Source organism: Triticum urartu, chromosome 5 (genome assembly GCF_003073215.2).
Source record: "Triticum urartu cultivar G1812 chromosome 5, Tu2.1, whole genome shotgun sequence".
Lineage (NCBI taxonomy): Eukaryota > Viridiplantae > Streptophyta > Magnoliopsida > Poales > Poaceae > Triticum > Triticum urartu.
In genome coordinates, this window is record NC_053026.1 from 27,166,685 (window position 1) to 27,189,602 (window position 22,918).

Genomic DNA, 22,918 nt, shown 5'->3' on the forward strand with positions numbered 1-22,918 from the left:
AGTTGCAGATCTGAAAATGAACAAAGAGGTGTTTGACTTGGAAGCAACGAGAAAGATACGCAGTATCAGTTGTAGATTCTAAAATGAACAAAGAGGTGTCAGACTTGGAATCAATGGGGAAGATAAGCAGTATCAGTTACAGATTTGAAATGAACAAATGGGTGTCAGACTTGGAAGCAATGAAGATGGACTGAATAAATGTAGCAAAACGTGTGAACCAAGCATGTGGTTCCTATTTGAACCCATAGAGTGTTTTCCGAAGCAAGCAGGCATGTTTGGGATTTGCGGTGTCCTCAAAAGCATGTGGTTGCTGAAAATAAACTTTCTGTTGCATTGACCCATGAAGACATGCATTTTTAACGTTTCACTGATTAATGGTCTAGGAAGAGGATACAGCTATGGACAGGACAACATGAATTGCCTGGTTGCTGGGAGTAGCCTGTGCAAACCAAGCGAGCTTTGTATCTGGAAAGGGAACCACCAGCATGATGTTTGTCTTGAAACCCAGTTTCCAAAGACTAAATTAGAATTGGCTAGGCAAGGAACAAGCTCCCAAGTATCACTCTGAAGAAGAGCATCATATTCAGCTTGAGCAGATGCCGAAGAGGGGAGATTGCAGAGGCGGAAGCAAACATATTCAAGCGTTGAACTGGAACAAGATAACCCTTTTTGGCTCTAGTTGTCATGCGGTGAGAACTGGCTGGAACAGAAACGGGAATAACCTTTGGCGGAAGTGGAGAAAATTTCAGGGGAGGAAGGAGAGGCAGGTGAGGAAAGTGGGAAGGCAGAAGAAGCATGAGAAGAGAGTGGAGGAGGAGAAGCAGGAGAGTGTATGGGAGAAATTTGTGGAGTTGTGGGATCAGAAGGTGGAGGGTTGGAAGGGGAAGTAGTAATGATGACTGGAACATATGGTGATGGCCTTGTTGGAGAGGTAGTGTAGGTTGCGGCAGTGGTTTGCGGAAGCGGCGTGGACGATAGCATGATAGCAAAAGGAAAGGATGACTCATCAAAGACAACATGGCAAGATATAATGACCTGACCAGAAGAGAGATTGGGGCAACGATAACCTAGATGTTCATCAGGATAACGTAGAAAGATACATGCGGTCGAACAAGGAGCAAGCTTCTTAGGAGTTGTGGCAGCCATATTTGGAAAGAAAAGACAGTTGAAAAAGTGTGTCATATGGCGGAGCAGCGTTGTAAAGAGCCATAAGGGGAGTGGTAGATGGTGATTTCCTTGTAGGTCTTCTGTTGATGAGAACGGTGGCAGTCGGGAGAGCCTCAACCCAATAATCCGGTGCTATTGAAGCCTGAAGGGCAGCGTTCTTAAAATATTATTAGTTGTTCTCAAAGCTCTTTCAGCTTTTCGATTTTGAGAAGTGTAGGTACAGGAGAATCTAAGAACGATGCAATGTTTGAAAAAGAATTCCCCGTTTCTAGTATCATCAAACTCCCTGCCATTATCACATTGAACGAATTTAATGGGAGAAGAAAAAAGGGTGGCAACCTAACTCTGGAAATGCAGAAAGACTGCGAACGTCAGATTTGCCTCGTAATGGAGAAGTACACATGTAGAGTGAAATCATCAAGGATAAGAACGTAGAATTTGTATCCAGATATACTGATAACAGGGGAGGTCCACAGGTCACAATGTAACATCTCAAAAGGGTCAGAAGTGGATGTCATTGATGCTGAAAAGGTTCATGAGAAGATTTGCTACATGGAACAGAAAACTGCTGAGGTAAACAAGAAACTATGGTTTGATTTAGATGGCCTAAACGTCTATGCCTTATATTAACAGAAGCTACAAAGGCTGAAGATGACGATGATGATGCAAATGTTGAGATGGCCTGCCCAACGCCATGGAAAGGTTACAAATCACGAACGCTGTTACATCGGATGAGCTCCTCCCGAGTGGCCAGATCCTTCACGGAGTGTTCGAGGGGATCAAACTCGACAGAAACATTGTTGTCAGATGTAAATTGACAAACATATATCAGGTTTCGAACTAGAGATGGAGCAACCATAACATTGCCAAGGAGTGGCTTATGATCAGTGTGAATGAATGTATCACTGAGACATGATGCAAGAATTGTAGAGCCATTGCCGACAATGATGAGTGGGACAGAAGATACAAGACGAAATGATGAGTTGATGACATCATACCATTAGAGGCCGACATGAAGCACCGGAGTCGAAGATCCATCCTCCACTCTGGTTGGTGAAATTGTTCATGGCTTAGAGAAAAGCTGCTTGATCCCAGTTTGGAGGCGCTGGGGCAGATGGTGTTACAGACGGCGGTAGGCGTGCAGCGGTGGACGCGTACCAAGGAAAACGGGACCCCGGACGGGGCGCGGAGCAGAGTTGCCATGGCATGTCGGCGTAAGGTGCACCCGTGGCCCAAGGGACAGGCCATGCCTGAACCAGGCCTGTCCAAGGATCAGCAGTGGCCTGATGGGCGAGGCTGCCAGGCAGGGCGCAGAGCAGGTGGTTGCGCCGGAGGCTGCTGGGGTGGGGCACCGCTGCTGGTAACAGAGCCTTGTGGTTTGGCGCCGGTGTAGTAGACCTGTAGACTCGAGACCTTGCGTGCCTGGCTGCCCTCTTCAAGTTGCAGCATAGGCTCACCTCGGAGAATGGTGGTGGTGACGAAGTACAGGAACCACAAAAGCAAGTCTATCAAATTTGTCGCTGATGCTGGCGAGGAGGGCGGTGACGACTGACGAGGGTGCGGTCGCCGACGGCAGGGCTTTGGCCGTCGCCGGAGGCACGAGCGGACAGGAACCATCCGAATGCATCTGATGACCATGATAGAAAGCTTAACTCTTGCATTGATCAGTAGAAGTGGTGATTACAAGGTATTTATTTATACAGGACTGTAGACAAGTGCAAGTGCTGAACGTGTGCAGGACGTGAAGAGTGGATACAACCAACTCAAGACTTCGTCCAAGCACGGCTACTGAAAACAGAGTGACAGCTAAATTAAATTGTACACTTAACTGAAGACAAATACTCTCTCCGTCTCAAGATAAGTGTCTCAATTTTAGTACAAGTATAAAGTTAAAATTAAGACACTTATTTTGGGACAATGGGAGTACTACAAAACTACAGCTTAACACTTAGTTAGCTCTGGACACATATCTATGAGCTTGTTTGAAGCTTGGATGGTTACATGGGCATCTTCTTGATCTAAACCATGTGCCAGATTACTTGTGTTCTGAAACAATGCATTGAATGCACGTTTCACCTTTCAAAGCGTCTCATTTAGTTACTGGAATTTTGGAAGGCATCCTTCCATTGTGATGTTCCCAATAGATGTTTCTCCGTCTGACAATGCAAGTTATCGCTAGCATCGTATTTTCATAGTCATTTATAGCTTTTCATTCTGGGTGAAGACGATATTTGAGCATTATTGTTGTGACAACAACCATTGAACACTTGCGTCTGCAGTTGCAATATCATGCCTGCTGAAAATCCTATTCTAAATTTCTGTCAATTTATTTTCCAGTGTGAACACCAATTATCAGCACGGCTCATGGAGGCTCACATGCTTGCTAAGCTTGGACTGTTTCGGGATTTCCATACTGTTGAATGTTTGGTTAAATCATTGCGGTGATATTGGGTTTGTTTTACCCAGGACAGTGGAATTGTCAAGACAAACCTCATCTGGGATATTGTGTTTTTAACATGCCTGAATATGTCTGAATATGTCAGGATACGTTTCCTTCTCCTGTCTTTGACCTATGCAATGCACATCGGTTAGACGGTTTGGATTTTGTCCCTGAAGATTTGCATTGACATTACATCAGGGAGAATTTGTTGTGCCATGCTTTAGTGTCTCAGGAAACTGGAGAGCTTCGGTGGTTGTGGAAGCGACGCTGTTCGATGTTTCTGAATGTAAATTTCTCAAAACAGAGAAAATGGGAATATATACTTTGTGAATTACTAGTCGATGCTCTGCGTTTCTGTTGTCCCTTACTCCCTTTGCCTTGCTCTGTGCCAATAGAAAAAATCCTGCTGCCAAGTTGGTTTGGCAACAAAAGATTACATCGCATGCGTGTACATGAAGTTACTTTTAAAGCTGAAATTGTATGTGAGATGCTTCAGCCGGGCATGCATAACAAATCAGTTCTCTTTCCTGTCATTGCTCATGTAAATGACCTATGGAAGGCGTGAAGGCCATTATAAGAGGAAGTAATGCACTGGCCCATGAATTGGTAGGCTTATGTAAGAGTACATGGTGATGTGCTTAATGGTGGTTGGTGTCCCCTCCAGCATTTGCTAGTGTTTTTCTTTGGATGTTAATTGAACAGCTAGCTCTTGTTATTTCTCCCTATTTTAGAACAACAGCATTGAAATGATGCCATGTATGCATCCACAAACATGTAGCAAAGGCAAGTCCTATATATATATATCCTAAAATGAAAAATGGAAAATTTCAAAACTGACACCCAAACAAGAACGCTACCAAATTGTGGAGATGCTGTAATAACGACGTGAAAATCCAAGACAATGACTTAATCAATAGTAGGTACTATGAATCATGATAACAAAAACCTAGCCATACAAAAACTACTTCTCATACTACAAAGTCTCAAAAACGTCTTGGTTCACTGGTGTCTCTCCAGTCTCCACCCATTGTAACAACAGATTAAAGATGGCGCTGTTGTGGTAGGGTAGCATGAGGGATGACTACTGGCTGATGGTCACCTCGACCTCGACGCCAGGCTCGAGGGTGATGGAGGTGATCTGCTTGACGATGTCTGGGGAGCTGATGATGTCGATCACCCTCTTGTGCACCCGCATCTCAAACCGATCCCAGGTGTTGGTACCTTGTTTTGTACCAAGAAAAGCTGGCATTAATTAACATAGGAATAACAAGACAGTAACCTATACACAGATTGTGCAAGGGATTAAATCTCGATTTTGAAACATCAAATGTATCAGAAACATCATGTGGAATCATCATTTGCTCAGGACTAACAAGTAGTCCTATTATTCACAGGGTGACAATTATATGGTAATACACGCGTGGTTTAATTATAAACATGCATCCAGAGATTGAACACCTCAATGGCTCTTTATACTAGAAGGGGCAAATGTTTGGAAGATAAGTTTAAAAAGCTCGACTTTGTAACCCTCAAAAGAGAATCTCATAAACAACTTGATTTAGCACCATTTGACCAGCCCATAAAAAAGGACATACCCAGTGCCGAAAGCTCCCACACAACAAGAATGTACCAGCCCATCATTAAGCAGAGTCCAAAATCTACCATCACACCAAGAGTAACTCACAAAGAGCAGGATAATCTGGCTATGATGAGTTCCAACTGATAAACAAATGATCCTTTTTTTTTCTGAAAGGGGAGTACCCCGGCCTCTACATCATTCGACGCACACAGTCAAAACCGATGATCTCTCCGTTGGACGGCCAATAAACAACAATAATCAACTCTTCTGGTAAGAAATTTACTAGCACTAGACAAACCAGGCATCAACTTTGAAAAGCTCAGTTTAAGATATTTTGATGTGACATCTCAGTAGCATCTCCTTCATATGTTCATCCGACAAACTCCACTGAACTTAATATTACACCGCACAAACAGAGCTAAGCATGTCTAGAACTCTAGATACACAATAACAGAACAATACGGTGATGCCATGAGTGCAATTTAGAGACATCAAAGACCCAAAAGCATGCATCTCAGTTGTCTAAATGTTTTGCCTCATCTGCATGAGTTGAATTCAGTCCTATCGTCTAAGCAAACAACAACAATCCATAGACACTTCCTGACCCACATCAACGAGGTATTATCGTGAGCATGCCAAGTAATACCATATATATATACAACAGAAAGCTACTAAGCAAATGGGATACAACAGAGACCAGAGAGAGGCAATACCACAGAGTATTCACCTTCTCCACAGGGGGACTTCCTGGTGGTGATGTTGAGCACCTTGGTGGGCATCCTGACGGGGCCCCTGACCCTGAGAGGCTGCTCCTTGGCGCGCTTCACCAGATCGGAGCACACTGTTTGTTGCCAGCACAAGGAACAATCAGATCAACAAGAAGAGAAGAAGGAAGGAAGTAAGCCTTCGTACGTTCATACCCTTCTCGAGGTTCTTGACGCTGTTGGAGGAGAGGGTTATGCGGACCCTGTGCAGCACCTCCTGTGGGCCCTCAAAGCCCAGCTTGCCGGACTTAATCGGCAGCGCGTACGCCGGCTCGGTCGCCATGGCTTTTGCTGGTTGAAGGAGAGGACAGTACTGGAGGAGGCCGCGGCGTTGCTAGCTATCTAGATTTCTTGCGCCGGTAGGCGAGGGAGGCGGCGGCGCTGAGCTTATGCATGTGCAGGCCGGAGGCGGGGGAGGGCAGCCGTTGGATCTGCTGGCCTGGGCGATCCGGCCGTCCGATTGGAGCTCGGTCCCGGGAGAAGCAAGCAACTCACAGACGCAGTACAGACTACAGAATAGACACATACGTCATTTGAAATACTATAAAAGAATGTGTGTATACAAGTATACTGTTGGATGTATCATGTACATGAATTTACTTTTAAAGTGGAAATTGTATGTGTGTGCGTCATGTTTTTCTGTGTAGAATGTGAATAAGTATATTTTATGACGAATGCTCGCTGATTATACTGCATCAAATAAGGTGAATCCTAACTCTATGCGTGGGCAATGCATATCGTCGTCGTCGCTGCTGATGTGGATCCGAGCCCCTTGGCCCACCTGGTCCATGGAAGAGGATGCGCGGTCAGGGAGGCGGCACCGGCGACGGGTGGTTGCCGGCAGCACCGACGAACAACAGATTGCTACGTGGAGGAGCAGTGGCAACTTTTAAATAGGGGAAGAATGCATTGGAGACGAGAGGGTTCTAGGAAGGAAAGTAAAGCGATGGGTGGTGAGGTCCATCGGAGAGCTTTTTTACGGTATGTTAGAAGAACACCTGTGCATTGCAACGGGCTATATTAACTTAAAGAGTTCAATATTAATATTCTCATACATATCAAGTTACATTGGTGACTTTTTTTATCATCAAATTCTCTCACACACACATTCTCCCTTCCTCTTCCTCACTCTCTCTCCCCCTCTTTCTCTCTCTCTCTCTCTCTAACACACACACATCCATCTTATTGGGTACGGGACCATAATCCATCTATGTCACACACACATACGCTAGTGCATAACAATATGGATTATGTGTATTATATTTGCGACCACAACTGAGGGAATTAATTTCATGTAAATCGGCCAGCCACAGCTCCAAGAATACATAGAGGAGGTGGCCCGGGTTGGCGTCGGCGCCGTCCAACGCGGGCCACGGGCCCGCTTCCAAGTGCGTCTGCACGCCGGCCACTCACGCCGGGTCCTTCAAGTGCCGCTTCCACCGCACCAACTCCCAGGGCCACGGCCACGGCCAGGGCCAGGGAAGCCGCCCTTCTTCGCCCCCTTCACCGGCCGCGGCCAACGCGGTGCCGCGGCACCCGGCCTCGCCGTCCTCATCCTCCGGCACCGTCACGACCCAGTGACGCAGCCCAAGTATCGGTCTCGAGAATCAAGAACGCTCGACAACGGAGAGGGAAGGGAAGATCATATACATGTCATAAGAAAGGGAGTTTATTTACCGCTCCCTCTATGTATTGTTTCCTTTGTTTGGAGACTGATTACCATCCGTGAGTTAAGGTAAGGTTAATGTGATTGAGTCACTTTTCTGAAAATCAAATATTTGCTTTCTAATTAATGTGATTGAGTGATTTAACGTAAGGTTAATTAATTTAGATTTTATTTTTAGAGATTGTTCGTGATTGATTCTATATTACTAAATAACTTGCGCCAGTATGGAAAGTTCTGATCTGTTCAGATTTCTTTCGTTGTGTGAGAGGGTGACGTGAAAATAAACCAATGAGGTGGAGAGAGGGGACAAAAAAAATCTACGAAAAAAAACCATCGAAGGTGGGAGGAGGTACCAAAAAAACCATGGGAGGTGGGAAGCCGCCCTTCTTCGCCTCCTTCACCGGCCGCGGCCAACGCGGTGCCGCGGCACCCGGCCTCGCCGTCCTTGTCCTCCGGCACCGTCGCCATCCAGTGACGCAGTCCAAGTATCGGTCTCGAGAATTAAGAACGCTCGACAACGGAGAGGGAAGGGAAGATCATATACATGTCATAAGAAAGGGAGTTTATTTACTGCTCCCTCTATGTATTGTTTTCTTTGTTTGGAGACTGATTACCATCCGTGAGTTAAGGTAAAGTTAATGTGATTGAGCGATTTTTCTAAAAACCAAATATTTGCTTTCTAATTAATGTGATTGAGTGATTTAAGGTAAGGTTAATTAATTTAGATTTTATTTTTAGAGATTGTTCGTGATTGATTCTACATTACTAAATAATTTGCGCCAGTATGGAAAGTTCTGATCTGTTCATATTTCTTTCGTTGTGTGAGAGGGTGACGCGAAAATAAACCAATGAGGTGGAGGGAGGGGACAAAAAAAATCTACGAAAAAAAACCAGCGAAGGTGGGAGGAGGTACCAAAAAAACCATGGAAGGTGGGAAGCCGCCCTTCTTTGCCCTTCACCGGCCGCGGCCAACGCGCTGCCACGGCACCCGGCCTCGCCGTCCTTGTCCTCCGGCACTATCGCCACCCAGTGACGCAGCCCAAGTATCGGTCTCGAGAATTAAGAACGCTCGACAACAGAGAGGGAAGGGAAGATCATATACATGTCATAAGAAAGGGAGTTTGTTTACTGCTCCCTCTATGTATTATTTCCTTTGTTTGGAGATTGATTACCATCCGTGAGTTAAGGTAAGATTAATGTGATTGAGCGATTTTTCTGAAATCAAATATTTGCTTTCTAATTAATGTGATTGAGTGATTTAAGGTAAGGTTAATTAATTTAGATTTTATTTTTAGAGATTGTTCATGATTGATTCTACATTACTAAATAATTTGCGCCAGTATGGAAAGTTCTGATCTGTTCAAATTTCTTTCGTTGTGTGAGAGGGTGACGCGAAAATAAACCAATGAAGTGGAGAGAGGGGACAAAAAAATCTATGAAAAAAAACCAGCTAAGGTGGAAGGAGGTACCAAAAAACCATGGGAGATGGGAAGCCGCCCTTCTTCGTCCCCTTCACCGGCCGCGGCACCCGGCCTCGCCATCCTTGTCCTCCGGCACCGTCGCCACCCAGTGACGCAGCCCAAGCATCGGTCTCGAGAATCAAGAACGCTCGACAATGGAGAGGGAAGGGAAGATCATATACATGTCATAAGAAAGAGAGTTTATTTATTGCTCCCTCTATGTATTGTTTCTTTTGTTTGGAGATTGATTACCATCCGTGAGTTAAGGTAAGGTTAATGTGATTGAGCGATTTTTTTGAAAATCAAATATTTGCTTTCTAATTAATGTAATTGAGTGATTTAAGGTAAGTTTAATTAATTTAAATTTTATTTTTAGAGATTGTCCGTAATTGATTCTACATTACTAAATAACTTGCGCCAGTATGGAAAGTTCTGATATATTCAGATTTCTTTCGTTGTGTTAGAGGATGACGCGAAAATAAACCAATGAGATGGAGGGAGGGGACAAAAAAACCAACGAAGGTGGGAGGAGGTATAAAAAAACCATAAAAGATGGGACAAAAATAAACCGTACGAGGCTACCAACTGCTCCATTAAAAATAGAGACTGTATTGAATACAGGCCGTCCAATGGCAAAGATCCAAGGGTTGTTAGATATCTGTACCGGTGAAAACGGATCAGCAGTATCGCTAGTACTGTGTGTCTCTCGTCCACCGATATATGCGCTTGCAGTTCATTATTCGGCGACTCTGCATCTCCGGCAGACGTCCCCAGACGCTCGTCTCCCCTTCGACCGTGCGCCTGCCAGCCGGGCCACCTCCCCTTAATCCATCATGATCGACTGATGCTTCCGTGGTTATGATGTTATGGCCCGTCGCCGTGCGCCCCATCCTCACCCTAGCATCACGCTTATTGTGCCTCGTGCATGGCGGCAGCGCATGCCAAACCACCCTGCGGCACGGACGAGCTCGCCGCTGTGACGACGAGGCCACGATGTGCAAGATGTGTCAGTCTTCTAACGCCCGAAGAGCTGCTTCTTGGTGAGTGCCGGAGCGTGGCGGAACCTCTACTTCAGCCGCATCTCGCAGGATGTGGAGCTGCTCATCTGCCTTTGCTGTGAGGTCGACAACCACGTCGTGTGCTAGAATGCTCACCCAGGCATGGCTCAACCTGCTTGTGTCCTGGTCATTCAGAAGTATTGGCCCACCAGAACAATTCCCTTTGTGATCAACGGTGGGATCACACATATACTGCTCCCTCCCCAGTAGAGGTATAGGGTACCGTAAAAATCCTCCCGTCGGGAGATTTTTCACTCTATGCAAGACAGAAAAAACACTTTGGCCTGCTGGTGGGAATGATGCTGAGATGCTCAACCTCACGTTGCGAGTTGCTCACACCATTGACCAGCTCAACATGCTCATCGCCGGCTCCCGTGTCCGTTCACTCTTATGTTTCCATTGACTGTCGACCCGACAGATCACGGCCAATGGCGCTGTTGGAGCTACAGCCAGCACTTCGTGGACATGTCTGGATGGTCACAAACGTTGGGTTTGAAATGGTGTATAGGTGCGTGAGCCACCCAATGGACGATCGTTGTAACCGGACCAGTGGAGGGAAGAGGTCCTTACAAAATACGGCAACTGTGCCATGCAACTTGGGATGGAAGTCACTTGTGGTCTAAGGCGAAAATTGTAAAAGTATATGGAAAGAACCCGAGACGGGCATGTGAAGTGCACCGCCTTAAATACTCGTACTTCCAGTGGGCCTCGTCAGAACATTTGAGAAGATTTGTCTACACTGGCGCGTGAAACGCTTAAACCACGAGAGACGTCACATATCATTGACGTGTTCTTCGGTTCACCTTTGTTGGTTTGATACATCACTGAACCCATGTGGTTTGATGTGTGACAAAACTTTAAACCTCTAGAGATGGCATGTCGTGTAGCTGTTTATCAAATATATTTTTATAGTGATTAAGAAACTGATATGTACACCGTTATATCTTGCCATGATAGTTCTTTTGTCCATGTACATGCAACAACGTTACTAGTAAATCTTGTGCCCATGTGTATATGAACTACTTTCTAATGTCTTCATGTATGATTTTTTCTCTCTATATGTTGGTGTGATCTTGTAGTAGTTGCATGCAAATGTCATTTCATGCATCTAATGTATGTTAGTGCGCGGTCACACGCATGCAAAATCTTGGACCGACAACTATATGTCTTGATATGTTGTAGTTGTGCACTTGTGCTCATTGCTTTCGTGTGACTTAAAAAATAAATAGTGTGGACTAATTAATATGATGTGGTTTAGCTTCTTATTCTTAAAATACAAATCACCGACGAGCAAAAAAATGCATGCTCGTCATTTGTGTGGGGATCAGCAGTGACGTGTGGTTTTGGGCACTTGTCACTCGTGAGATGGTTACTAGTGACGAGCAGGCCATCCATCACCAGTAGCCACTTACTAGCACTAGTAGAAAAAGGGCCTTCAGTCCCGGTTCTGAAACCGGGACTAAAATGTCGGTACTAATGCCTCTCCCTTTAGTCCCGGTTCAATCCAGAACCGGGACTAAAGGGCGCGGCCACGTGGAGCTTCATCTTTAGTCACCAACCGGGACTAAAGGAAATTTTATGATTTTTTTTTGAAATTTTTTTATTTTTAAGTTTCTGAATTATTTTAACCTCTAGTCTGTAATCACCACCCCTCATCACTTCTCAATTTATCCTCTAATCACCCCTCATCATTCCAAATCATCTAACTTCCCGAACGGTCACCCATCCTCCCACTCCCCCAGCCTGAGCATGCTTAACTTCCGGGTTCTATTCTCCCTCGCTCCAAGTCTGCACTTGTTGTTTTCCTGACAATACTAAGATGTCAATCCTATTAACCTTCAGGAATTTTGGTTGAGCATGAAGTGACACATTTCATAGTTTTATTTTGAAACTATTGTTTTAGAAAACAATAATTATTTAGTAACACTAATATTTCTTGAATAATTAGTTTGACCATTGTTTGACCACACTTTGACCACAGTTTGACCAGATTTGACCAAAATTGAAATAACTGAAATAATTATTTAGTAACACTAATATTCTAGAATAATTAGTTTGACCACTGTTTGCCCACTGTTTGAATTTTTTTTGATTTTTTTTCACTCTAGATCTTAAAAGCCCCGTAACTTTTTTTCTATTAGGTTTTTGAGGATTTTGAAAATGTTTAACGGGGTTCCCCCAGTTAAATTCGGATGTAACTTTTCGAGTAGATGATTTTTCATATAAAAAACTTTTTCATCCGAGTTAGTATGCAAAAGTTATGCCCATTTTTACAAATTTCAGAGAGATTTTGCAAATAAAGTCAAAATTCACATTTGCAAATTTTCCCAACAATTAGACCACATATCACATGGGAAACTTATTTTCTTTTTTTTTTTGACATTTCCATCATTTTTTTTATTTTTTTTAAAACTGAAAAGGCGATCCACCGGGGGGGGGGGGTAGAGTTTGAAAATGGAACCTTTAGTACCGGTTCGTGGCACGAACCGGGACTAAAGGTCTCATCTCCATTAGTCCCGGTTCATGCCTCAAACCGGGACTAAAGGTCTAATCTTTAGTCCCGGTTTGAGGCACGAACCGGGACCAATGGTTGTGGGCCAGGAGCGAGGCCCATTGGTCCCGGTTCATCCCACCAATCGGGACCAAAAGGTCCAGATGAACCGGGACCAATGGCCCACGTGGCCCGGACGGCCCCCTGGGCTCACGAACCGGGACCAATGCCCCCATTGGTCCCGGTTCTGGACTGAACCGGGACTAATGGGGTTACCCGACCTGGACCAAAGCCCCCTTTTCTACTAGTGTAGTGACGAGTTATAGCCCCGCTCGTCACTGAAGTGGAAAGGCTCTCATCACTAGTAGCCTATACTACATAGTGAAAGAAGAAGAGAATTATGGTTTAATCTAATGGCCCTAACATCGTATCATAGCACCTAATTCAAGGAAACATCAATTGATACTATAATAAACGATGCTATCTAAAATACTATGCCAATGATACTATCCACTTGGGAGTATCAGATTAGTATCATATGCATGATAGTAATCTATGATACTAGCCAGTGTAAGAGGTCTAATAGACTAGAGGAACCAGATAGCAGTCCATTAATTTTGCATGAGGTTTTGGTGCTTGTGGTCGGGAAATGGTTGTTGCGATGCTTTACTAGCCTGGATGCATGGCTGAGTTCACCGATTGAAGTGATTTCTCTCACTTCATCATCATCTACGCGGTGACAGGAGATGGGGAGAGGGGAGACAACACGCAGGACAATGGGAAGGGGTGACATATGACGGTCAACTATTGTATTTGTACGTAATGTGCATACATTATTTACTAGAGCAAGCTATAGAAGGGAGCATATAAAGAATAAATGTATACAAGCATAAAAGTTACTCCAAAATTGCATCAAAATTCAAGCCAACAATGTCTGATCCCATTTCACAGATTGGTTACAACTCAACATGTTACATCAAGGACTTTCTTACGCTCAAAGGCATCAATGCCATATAATCCAGATCAATCGAGATTAACAAGGACCTGTGCGAAAGGATTTTGAACAACTCTGGTACGGTCAATACCATGTAAACGAGAGAGAGTAGACAACAAAGAGAGGATTCAACACACTTTGATTAAGCTCTAGGCAGGTTGATTTATACAGGTTACAAACCAGAGCCGTGTACTGATCATGACTGTGCCACTATCTGAGGTCGTGTGCCACTACTGGTACAACCAGCAACATGAGTCTCTACTATACCATATGGCATTGACTATACAATAACACATACGGTGTAGTATTGTATAGGGAGTGTATCTGGTGCACCCGCACTTTGGTGCTACCGGTGCATCGGATGCCATAGAATATTTTTAAAAATCTGAAAAAAAATTCTAGCATGTTAACACAACATCAATGTATGATGTCATAAAATTTCATATAAAAAGTTGAAATATTTTTGGAGATATAAAATAACAAATTTGACATCAGTGTGATAATGGGCCAAATCTAAAGCCCAAGTTATGTTATGTACTATTCAGTGTTCAATTTATCATTAATGTTTTGGGAGTTATTTTTGAATTTTGACTTGAAATTTTGTGACAATCTACATTGATGTTGTGCAAGTGTGCTAATTTTTTTTGTAATTTTTAAACATTTTAAAAGCACAATGTGAGTTTGGTGCACCGGTAGCACCACAAGCTCTGGTGCACCAGATATTTCCTCGTATTGTATAGCCTAGCAGAAAGATTACTAACATTGGTGATTCAAGCAAGATGCTGGCGTCGAAATGATGTGTTGTTGGTGGAGAAAGGAAATTGCCGACTTGGCGGCGGCAACATGGTCGCTCGCCGGCTCCTCATGCATGACGCTGGTGGTGGTTGTGCACCCCGCCCGCCATCTCGTGCGGCAACATAGCTTTGGGTGTGTCACCTTTCCCCTCCTCTTGTGGTGAGTGGTGACGACTGGCGTCTCACCGATGTGGGGCAGCGGCGGCCATTCTACTCCCAATCCTGCTACAAGCCGGGTAGTGAATGGGCGTTTTACCTTTTTTTTTTGCAACGAGTGCGTTTTACGCTCCGTCCCGTGCTTGCTTGTAGTACATAAATGAGTTTTCCTCAGTTATCTGCTTTATTTTTACTTTGTTATTGTAAATGCCTTTTATTCACTTAAACCCTTTAGCTTAGGATCAAATTAATTGGGATATAGTGAACTATGTTATGCACGTCATTTTGGGGTTTTGCTGCCTGGCTGGAGACTTGCTAAAGCTCTAGTAAAATTAATAGTGCTTGACGGAGATTCAAAAAACACTAGAATCATCTCCAAACGTAGTAGCTGCAGAACCTAGTAGAGAGACAAAGGATAAAGAGACTATTGTGTGCATGCATAGTATAGGAAGCTTAACGAGTACTCCCTCCGCCCGAAAATACTTGTCCAAAAAATAAATAAAATGAATGTATTTATAACTAAAATAAGTCTAGATATAACCATTCTTAGGATAAGTATTTCCAGACGAAGGAAGTACGTAACAAGGAATACTAACACTGCATACTGCATGGCGTCTTGCATCCGCTTGGGGTCTTCCTCGATAGTCATTAGCTTCGCTACCGCCGGACTCGCTCGTATACCGCACCGTGGCGGTCATCCTCGACCTGGGCCCAAACGGGGGGTGGCGGCAGCTGGTGCAATGTCCACACGCCGGGGCACCGGTACGCTTCATTGCAGAGGGTGTCGGCCACCTGGTTGCCTTCGCGGTAGACATGGCGTACCTCGACATCCTGGACGCATGAAGTGACCGGCGACAGACAGACGAAATCAAGCAGCGCTAGCAGCAGGAGCATTTTGGGGATTCCAACTGCATCGTTTCCAACGGAATCGGCGTCACGCGGGTAGCTGCTTGCTGCTCGCTGAGTTGGCCGCTGTTCTTCAAACGTGCGTGCGCTCCTTGGATCTGCGGCTGCGTGCATGCGTGCATGCATGCATGCGTCGTCACGTCATGCACACGTAGGGTTCGCGATGCTATACACGTTGCTTCGTTCAAACGTGCACCCGCCGCTGCTTCTTCTTCTTCTTCTTGCTTATGTGCTTGGTTCAAACGGACGCGTTTCATTTTTTTGCTTACGTGCACCCACAACTAATCCTCAATCTTTATCTTTATCTTTTTACCTAATAATAAAGCAAATTAGATTTCTTTCGTCCGTTATGGCATTTTTCAGAAAAGTCCTTCTATTTCAGAGAATTCAACCTGCAGTCCTGTTTTAAGTTAAAATGAATCGTTATTTTCGTGTTGTACATAAAAGTCCCTGTCTTTTCCTGAAATCAACCCGCCGTTCGGATTTAAGTCACACCCAAACCGTTATTTTACATTTTTCAAAAGCTTCCCTTGATGTTTTAGGTAATTCATCCGCGGATCATATTTAAGTCAAACAAATGCTTTTTAAATCATCAATATCTTTTAAACCGTAACTCCGATTTGAACATGTTATATATGAAATTTGATTAGAAAAATATGTAGAATACGAATATGAGATTATCTTTACCTGTTAAGTATTTCTAAATATTATTTTGGAATATATTTGAGTCAAACCAAATGATTTTCTAAATTATCTGTATCTTTTAAACCGTAACTTCGATTTTAACATATTATATATGAAATTTTATTAAAAAATGTGTGGAATCTAAATATGATGTTAATTTTACCTGTTAAATATTTTTAAAATATTGTTATGGAATCAAACTTATAATTTATAGCGCAAGATTCTTTTTTTCATACCGTCGGCGATCCGGATTGCAAATAAACACCCCACTATGACCATATACGGAAAAGAAAACATCGATAACTACACATGCATACCTCTAAAAAATGTCGCAGGGGAAAACAACAGATTTCTCATCGCGAGAGTGATAGAAAGCGAGCGAGCTAGAGAGAGAGAGAGAGAGGGAGAGAGGGAGAGACGCCTCAGGATTAACCATATTCAACACACATTTTTGGTTGTTTTGTGTGAACACCGAGGCCATCGCCGGTGAGAGTGAGAAGGAGGATAAGCGGCAACACAAATATGATGACTCGCAAAAATAAAGGAGATGGACCTATTGTGGTCTTGAGTGATAGTTGTTGAGTTAAGAGCGTGTGTTATGTTTTCTCTCCCGTTGCAACGCACGGGCTCTTTTGCTAGTGAACCAAAAAGAAAGACAACGTAAGTACTACTACTAGCTACTCCCCTTGTTCCTAAATATTTGTCTTTCTAGAGATTTCAACAAATGACTACATATGGAGCAAAATGAGTGAATCTACACTCTAAAATATGTCTATATACATCCGTATGTGATAGCTATCTGAAATCACTAAAAAGACAAATATTTTGGAACGGAGGGAGTATATACTAACTAATTATCAATTTCTTCTCCATTTCTTTTTCCGAGTCAATTGCTAGCTAATTACTACTTCACTAACTAATTAAGCATCACTCGCGCCACCGTCCCCCGTCATCCGGCCGGACAGGGGCGGACGCGGAACCACCGGTTCCGTGTCATCCCCCGTCGCCCCACGATGCAGCGTGGACGACGAGTCGACGACACCAGCCCATCACGTCCACGTAGCTCCGGGCGCTTTGCCGCCCACCACGCCCCTCTCGAAACCCTTCTCTACCTGCTTCGGATGGCGCTTGCACGTGTCAACAGGGATGCACACACCCGAATCCGAGCCGCGGGCCACACACCGCGAAAGGCAGAGGGCAACAATTACGGTTCCATAGCCTTACGGATCTATGGAGGTCAACGGGTCAAACAGCTGATGGCAGAAATTATGATGGAGGGGAGGGGGTATGCCCCGATTTCAAGGGATTAACTGACATTGAATCAGCAGATCGTCGTTGTAATCTTCAGATCTGGTTAGGGTTTGCCCTGCGTTGCCATGGCAACTTGCTAGAAGGGGATCGGGACAGGGGGGAGATGATCAGGAGTGGTAGTGCAGAGTCGAGGACTGCTTTTGTTCTATGGGTCGGAGAGGGGGTTAGAGGTTTTTCGGGGAGTCGACTGTCCCGCGGAGGCCACGCACGTTCATGCTCACGAGGTGGGTTCAGCGTGCGGGCCGTCGTGACTATGCCCGAACGTGTGGGCAGTTTTTATGTTTGCCGGACGGGGTCGTGCGGGCTTGATCGTGCGTACGACAGGACGAGTCGTGCGGTCAGGTGCCCATTGTGCCACACGGATGACAGATATCGACCTCCATAATTATTTTTGTATACACTTGGGCAAAGTTTAGAAAGTTTGACTCGAGCCAAAGTTAATCTATACTTCTATATTACTATTAAACAATCAAACAAGAACTTCTTTAAGCACACCCCACAAAGCGTACACAGATTCAATACCACCGCATGATTAGGCCCACTAAAATCAATTTAACGGTTAGCCTTAACCTAAATCATTTTCTGTGTACACTTAGCAATTTACATTGACTGACCGTACTCCACCGTGGAGGAAAATATGAAACTCCATGCCTGAGCAATTAGGAAACTAATAATCACGGATGCATCCTATTCTAGGAAACTAAATCAGAGTGCATCCATCCTATTAGGAAACTAATCTCAGACAAATCCATCCTATTAAAAAACTTATCTCGGACGCATCCATCCTATTAGGAGGCTAATCGCGAGCCGCCTGCCGCCATCATGCACGCTAGCCACGATGGGGGAAACGCGAGGAGCTTCGTCTTCCTCCGGGAACACACGTGCTATCGCCGCCATCGTCTTCTGCCTGGAGGACAGGCGCTCTTCTGCCGCTACTGCGACGACTCCATCCACGTCCAGGGCATGCTCTCCGGCAACCATCGGCATCCGTGTTGACTTCAGCTCCGTTCGCAGCACCCACGCCGACAAAGTGTCTATTCAGCGGGTGCACGTGCATTACATATTAAATAAGAATTGTGGGGCTTCAAGCAATCTAGAATTATAGATTTGGGATTATCTTAGGTTGCTGATTGCTGTACTGAAAATGTGTAATTATATATGGCACGTACATAAGAATGCAACAATCTTGTCTTACAAAGTAGGATCAAGAGGGATACTGAAGAAGTCAAGATGCAGAGTCTATTTCCCATGATTACTTCTCATGTTCATGTCGGCTTCCTTGGGCTTTACTTCGTACCACCATATGCATTAAACTAGACCGTATCAAGAGGTAACACCATCCCCTTGATTAGAATTGCCTTATTTGTACTATTTGATCAGTGTGTGTTTTACGTATGGCGTTGCTTTACCTGGAATTAAGGTGGGTTGCACCTGCCTAGGCACTATCTCCAGGGATAGGTTGGAAATCAGGATATATGATTCATTCTTAGAGAAAACTTTACACGCGTCACTTTAACATAATTGCATAGCAATCCAGTAAATTATGTAAGATTCAGTAGGAGGCAAGATATTGAAAATGTACTACTATTTCAGTTACATGATTCTATACAACTAAAACGGGTCACATGACTCCGTAACTGTTGTTAGAGAATATCTCTCGCTGTTCTGTAAAGGTATGCAATCTCTACCGCGTTCCAATAAAGAGAATTTTACCATACAAAAGGATCCAATGAAGAAACTAATCCGGCTGAGTTCCAATAAATAGATCCTTCAAAGGATCTGTCCTAATACAACTGTCGGATATTGGTACAGAGAAATCATATAAACTGTACTTAGTCGGATTTATTTTGTTTCATGACAGAGAAACCAAGTACCTTTCGCTATTTTGGCACATGTATTTATTCTTATATACTTGTGCAGTTTCGAATGATCCAACATATTTGCAGTCATCAAACTTGAAGACATGTTGTTTAAGGCCTTATTTGCACCGCCTCTCTTTTTTTGTCTGCACGCCTCTTTCCTCCAATAATAATAATGAACAACTTTTTCCGGATCAGGTATTACACTATTACAAATGTATGCTGAAGCTACTCCTTACGACAAGGAAAAAGAGGATGAATGTTTTCTATCTTCATCAGTTTTGTAGCATATTCCAAATTGTTGGCTCTTTCTTATTTGAGGATTCATCATTTTTTTTGTAATTTAGAAGCTGACCTAAAAGCTTGATAAGGTTAAGCTTGACAAATACTCTAGAATACTTTTCCTTCCATCTTTATTTTTCTTCATAACTCATTTCAGTTTCTATACGTACAAAATGTCTTACATCATTGTAAGTTAGTATGGTTGCCAACGCATAAACACATACAAAACCGGATAAATATTTTCTATCATGATAATTATTGGATTTCTTTTAGCCCTTTTACATTTCAATTAGTTCTTGTAAATCATCTTTATTTCATATAGAAGTTGTTGTAGTCACATATCACCTTCTATTTTCTATTATCCATAGTAGGTAGCTATATAATTTTGGCAGTCCACACAACCAAAAAATATATATAATTTGATCCAAATTAGTACAAATATATATTTTGCTATGCAGATTAGTAGAATAAAATAAGATTCGAGAATTAAGCATCTTGAACAATATAATTGCACCGTAAGGCAGTTTATACTTTTTTTTCCTGGCTACACTCGAAGAGAAGACTATACTACATGCCTATATTATTGCATTAATAAATAATTACTGATTTTATTTAAATGAGAATATTTTTCTGCTATTACTCTATGCAGCAACATAGCCACTATTTTGTCTCGCTTTTGAAAATACAATTTGAGCGACATCAAACATTGTGTATCCATTTGATTTATATTTTTAAAAATGTTTATTTTTTATATTATTTGAATTCACTTGTTTTATGTTTGAGACGTGAGTTGCACGTGCATGCTTACTAGTATGTAAAGTAAATAAAAACAAAGGGAGTACTATTTGTATACCCGAGTTTACCTTGATCAATTTGACGGATGAGATTAAGAAAGAGAGCTTACAAATTTTTCATGCTCATAGCAAAGTACCGGCACATTATTGTATCTTCCTTCCGACCCAAAAGAAAGTACAGATTGTTGGAGTTCACCCTATTGTTCCGTTGATAATTGCCCGAAATCAGAGACGCATAGTTCGGTAACATCGAGGAGCAAAGGAATAGGTCATTCTTGTTGACATCTTAACCCAACAAATAGGATCTTCAACATTACACCAATTAAATTAAACGAAAGAAATGAAATGATGGAGTAGCATGCATGCAACATAATAACGACTCAATGTATGGTGAATGCAGATCTGTAAACCTGATGGGCGTTCGGAGCATGCATGGAGTGATGTGTGTGATGAACAAGAACAAAACATATCAAGCGCCTCCGGTGACCCTGCCGTTGAAGATCTCGATGGTGTCGCCGGTCTTGACGTCGTGCCAGCGCAGCGTGCGCTCCTCCTCCATGACGTTCTGCTTGTAGATGAAGAAGTAGGCGCCGTCGTTGGGCAGGAGGAGGTGCGGCGCCGCGCTGCCCAGCTCCGCCCGCAGCTCCTTGACGGCGTCCATGTCGCTCACCTCCAGCGTCGCGGTCTTGGCGCCCCACTTTACCTCCACCGACATACGCTTGTTAACCTTGCAATTGGCCACCCCGTTCCCGTTGTTGCACGCTGGCGACGGCGGCGGCTGGCGCAGGACCACGCACACCTCCATCTTCATCCCATCGTCGGTCGGCGGGTTGAACTGCGCCAGCTCCTTGTCGTCCTCCATCTCCGCCTTCTCCAAGAACACGCTCACCTTGGCGGCGGGCACCGCGCCGTCCGTGCGCTCCTGGAGCATCTCCTTGAGGCGGGCGACGGTGCAGGACGCGTCCAGTTCGAGCGCGACGCGGCGGCCCTCGCCGAGGGCCGGCCCGGAGGCGACGACGTGGACGACGGCGCCGGGGGCGCTTGCAGCATGGCCGTCAGCGGCGGCGACGGCGGCGGCAGCGGGAGATTCATCCGGCAGGACGATGAGCACGTGGGATCCCTCCACGATGGGGTAGTGCTCGGTGTCGCGGTCGTCCTCGAGCTCCTGGCCCTGGAAGAAGAGGCGCTGCGACTCCACAGGGATGCCCTCCTGCTTCAGGATGCACTCCTTGATCCTCCGCACGGTGGAGAAGTACCAAATCTCGACGATGAATCGGCGACCCTGCGTCGTCTCGAACGTCACCTCCATCGCGATTCGATCGCTTGTGTGATTTGTGATGAAAACGTGCGGCCGAACATTTTATTTACACACAATATATGGCATTGCACACCCATCATTTACTCCCATGTTATTATTCTCAGATTTCTTTTGACCGCTTACATCTTTCACCACCAGTAGAGGTGCAATATATAGGCATTTATAACAGATATTCTCAGATATAGCATAGTACTACCATATGTGTAAAAATTAATGTATGTGCATTTATAACAAAATTTGCATCCATTTTTTTTACTCAATGATATTCTGATATCTGCAAAATTATTGTGCAAGCATTTATGAAAATATATTCTAAGATATGTGCATGCATGATGCATCGATCCATGCATCATGACACATTTCTCAGATAAACTTGGGCATTCCCTCAAAAAAAAAGAGATAAACTTGGGCATTGGCAGCCGGCAGGATGGTCGGGCCGCACTTGGGCTCCAGATATAAGCTCCATGGCGTGGCCCAGAAGCCTGAATTACCTCAAAAAACATAGTTTAATTGAACTACAGCGATCCTAAAAAAACAATTGAACTGCAGCTTTAATGCCCCCAAAAAATTAAAATAATTTCTTTCAATAGGAAAAGTGCTAGTTTCATTGTTTATAACCGGGTTCGTGTTTCTGCGGTTGGGTTTTATATAGCCGGCCCAAGTAATGTGTTTGTTTAGTTGAAGAGTTGCTGCCAAAGTCCTTCTAGCGGAGACAATAGGTTGTGGCTCCGGCTCACTAGTAAGGGCATGTACAATGGTTGATAAGATAGTTCTATTTTAAATCCTGCATGTAATTTAAAGATGATAATTTCCTTTGTCTACAATGGGTCATCTCTTAGCCTTATCTTTAATAGCTAGCAATTCTTAAAAATGTGGTGAGACATATTATGCTAAGAGATCACCTCTTGTCTTCTCTTAAATAAGAAAAGACAAGCCTTTTCTTAGAAGTTCTCTTCCCTCCACCTCATCATCTATCCTACGTGGCACTCCTAAGATAGCGCCATTGTACATGCCCTAAGAGGTCGTCACATACCAAAGTAGGTTAGAAATAGTGTATTGTCTTTTTTTCATATTGACTTAACGATTTTGGGTATTGGCTAGAAACATCAAATAGTATATTTTGAGTCATGGTATCTGTACAATACGTCATGTCCGAATTTTGTATGACACATCAAGTGAATCGTTAGATCACATC

The 22,918-nt window shown here is 43.9% G+C and overlaps 2 protein-coding genes across 2 annotated transcripts; both read right to left on the reverse strand.

The window, feature by feature from the left end:
- Positions 1-4,688: 4,688 nt before the first annotated feature.
- Positions 4,689-6,233, reverse strand: LOC125506681 (40S ribosomal protein S20-like). The gene is made up of 3 exons (XM_048671437.1): positions 6,107-6,233; positions 5,914-6,027; positions 4,689-4,828 (listed from the first exon to the last, which is right to left on the reverse strand). The coding sequence occupies exons 1-3, from the start codon at positions 6,231-6,233 to the stop codon at positions 4,689-4,691; spliced, it is 381 nt and encodes a 126-aa protein (XP_048527394.1).
- A 14,470-nt stretch (positions 6,234-20,703) lies between these two features.
- Positions 20,704-21,793, reverse strand: LOC125555498 (polyubiquitin-B-like). The gene has a single exon (XM_048718434.1). The coding sequence runs from the start codon at positions 21,712-21,714 to the stop codon at positions 20,875-20,877; it is 840 nt and encodes a 279-aa protein (XP_048574391.1). The 5' UTR covers positions 21,715-21,793; the 3' UTR covers positions 20,704-20,874.
- Between the last annotated feature and the right edge of the window lie 1,125 nt (positions 21,794-22,918).

What these genes read in the sequence shown, in the direction of transcription:
- LOC125506681 (XM_048671437.1), bottom strand. Translation starts at nt 6,233, where the DNA reads ATGGCGACCGAGCCGGCGTACGCGCTGCCGATTAAGTCCGGCAAGCTG. An exon ending in CGTCAAGAACCTCGAGAAGG is followed by an intron (nt 6,028 to 6,106) that starts GTATGAACGTAC and finishes GGCAACAAACAG; the next exon opens with TGTGCTCCGATCTGGTGAAG. An exon ending in GAAGTCCCCCTGTGGAGAAG is followed by an intron (nt 4,829 to 5,913) that starts GTGAATACTCTG and finishes GTACAAAACAAG; the next exon opens with GTACCAACACCTGGGATCGG.
- LOC125555498 (XM_048718434.1), bottom strand. Translation starts at nt 21,714, where the DNA reads ATGGAGGTGACGTTCGAGACGACGCAGGGTCGCCGATTCATCGTCGAG.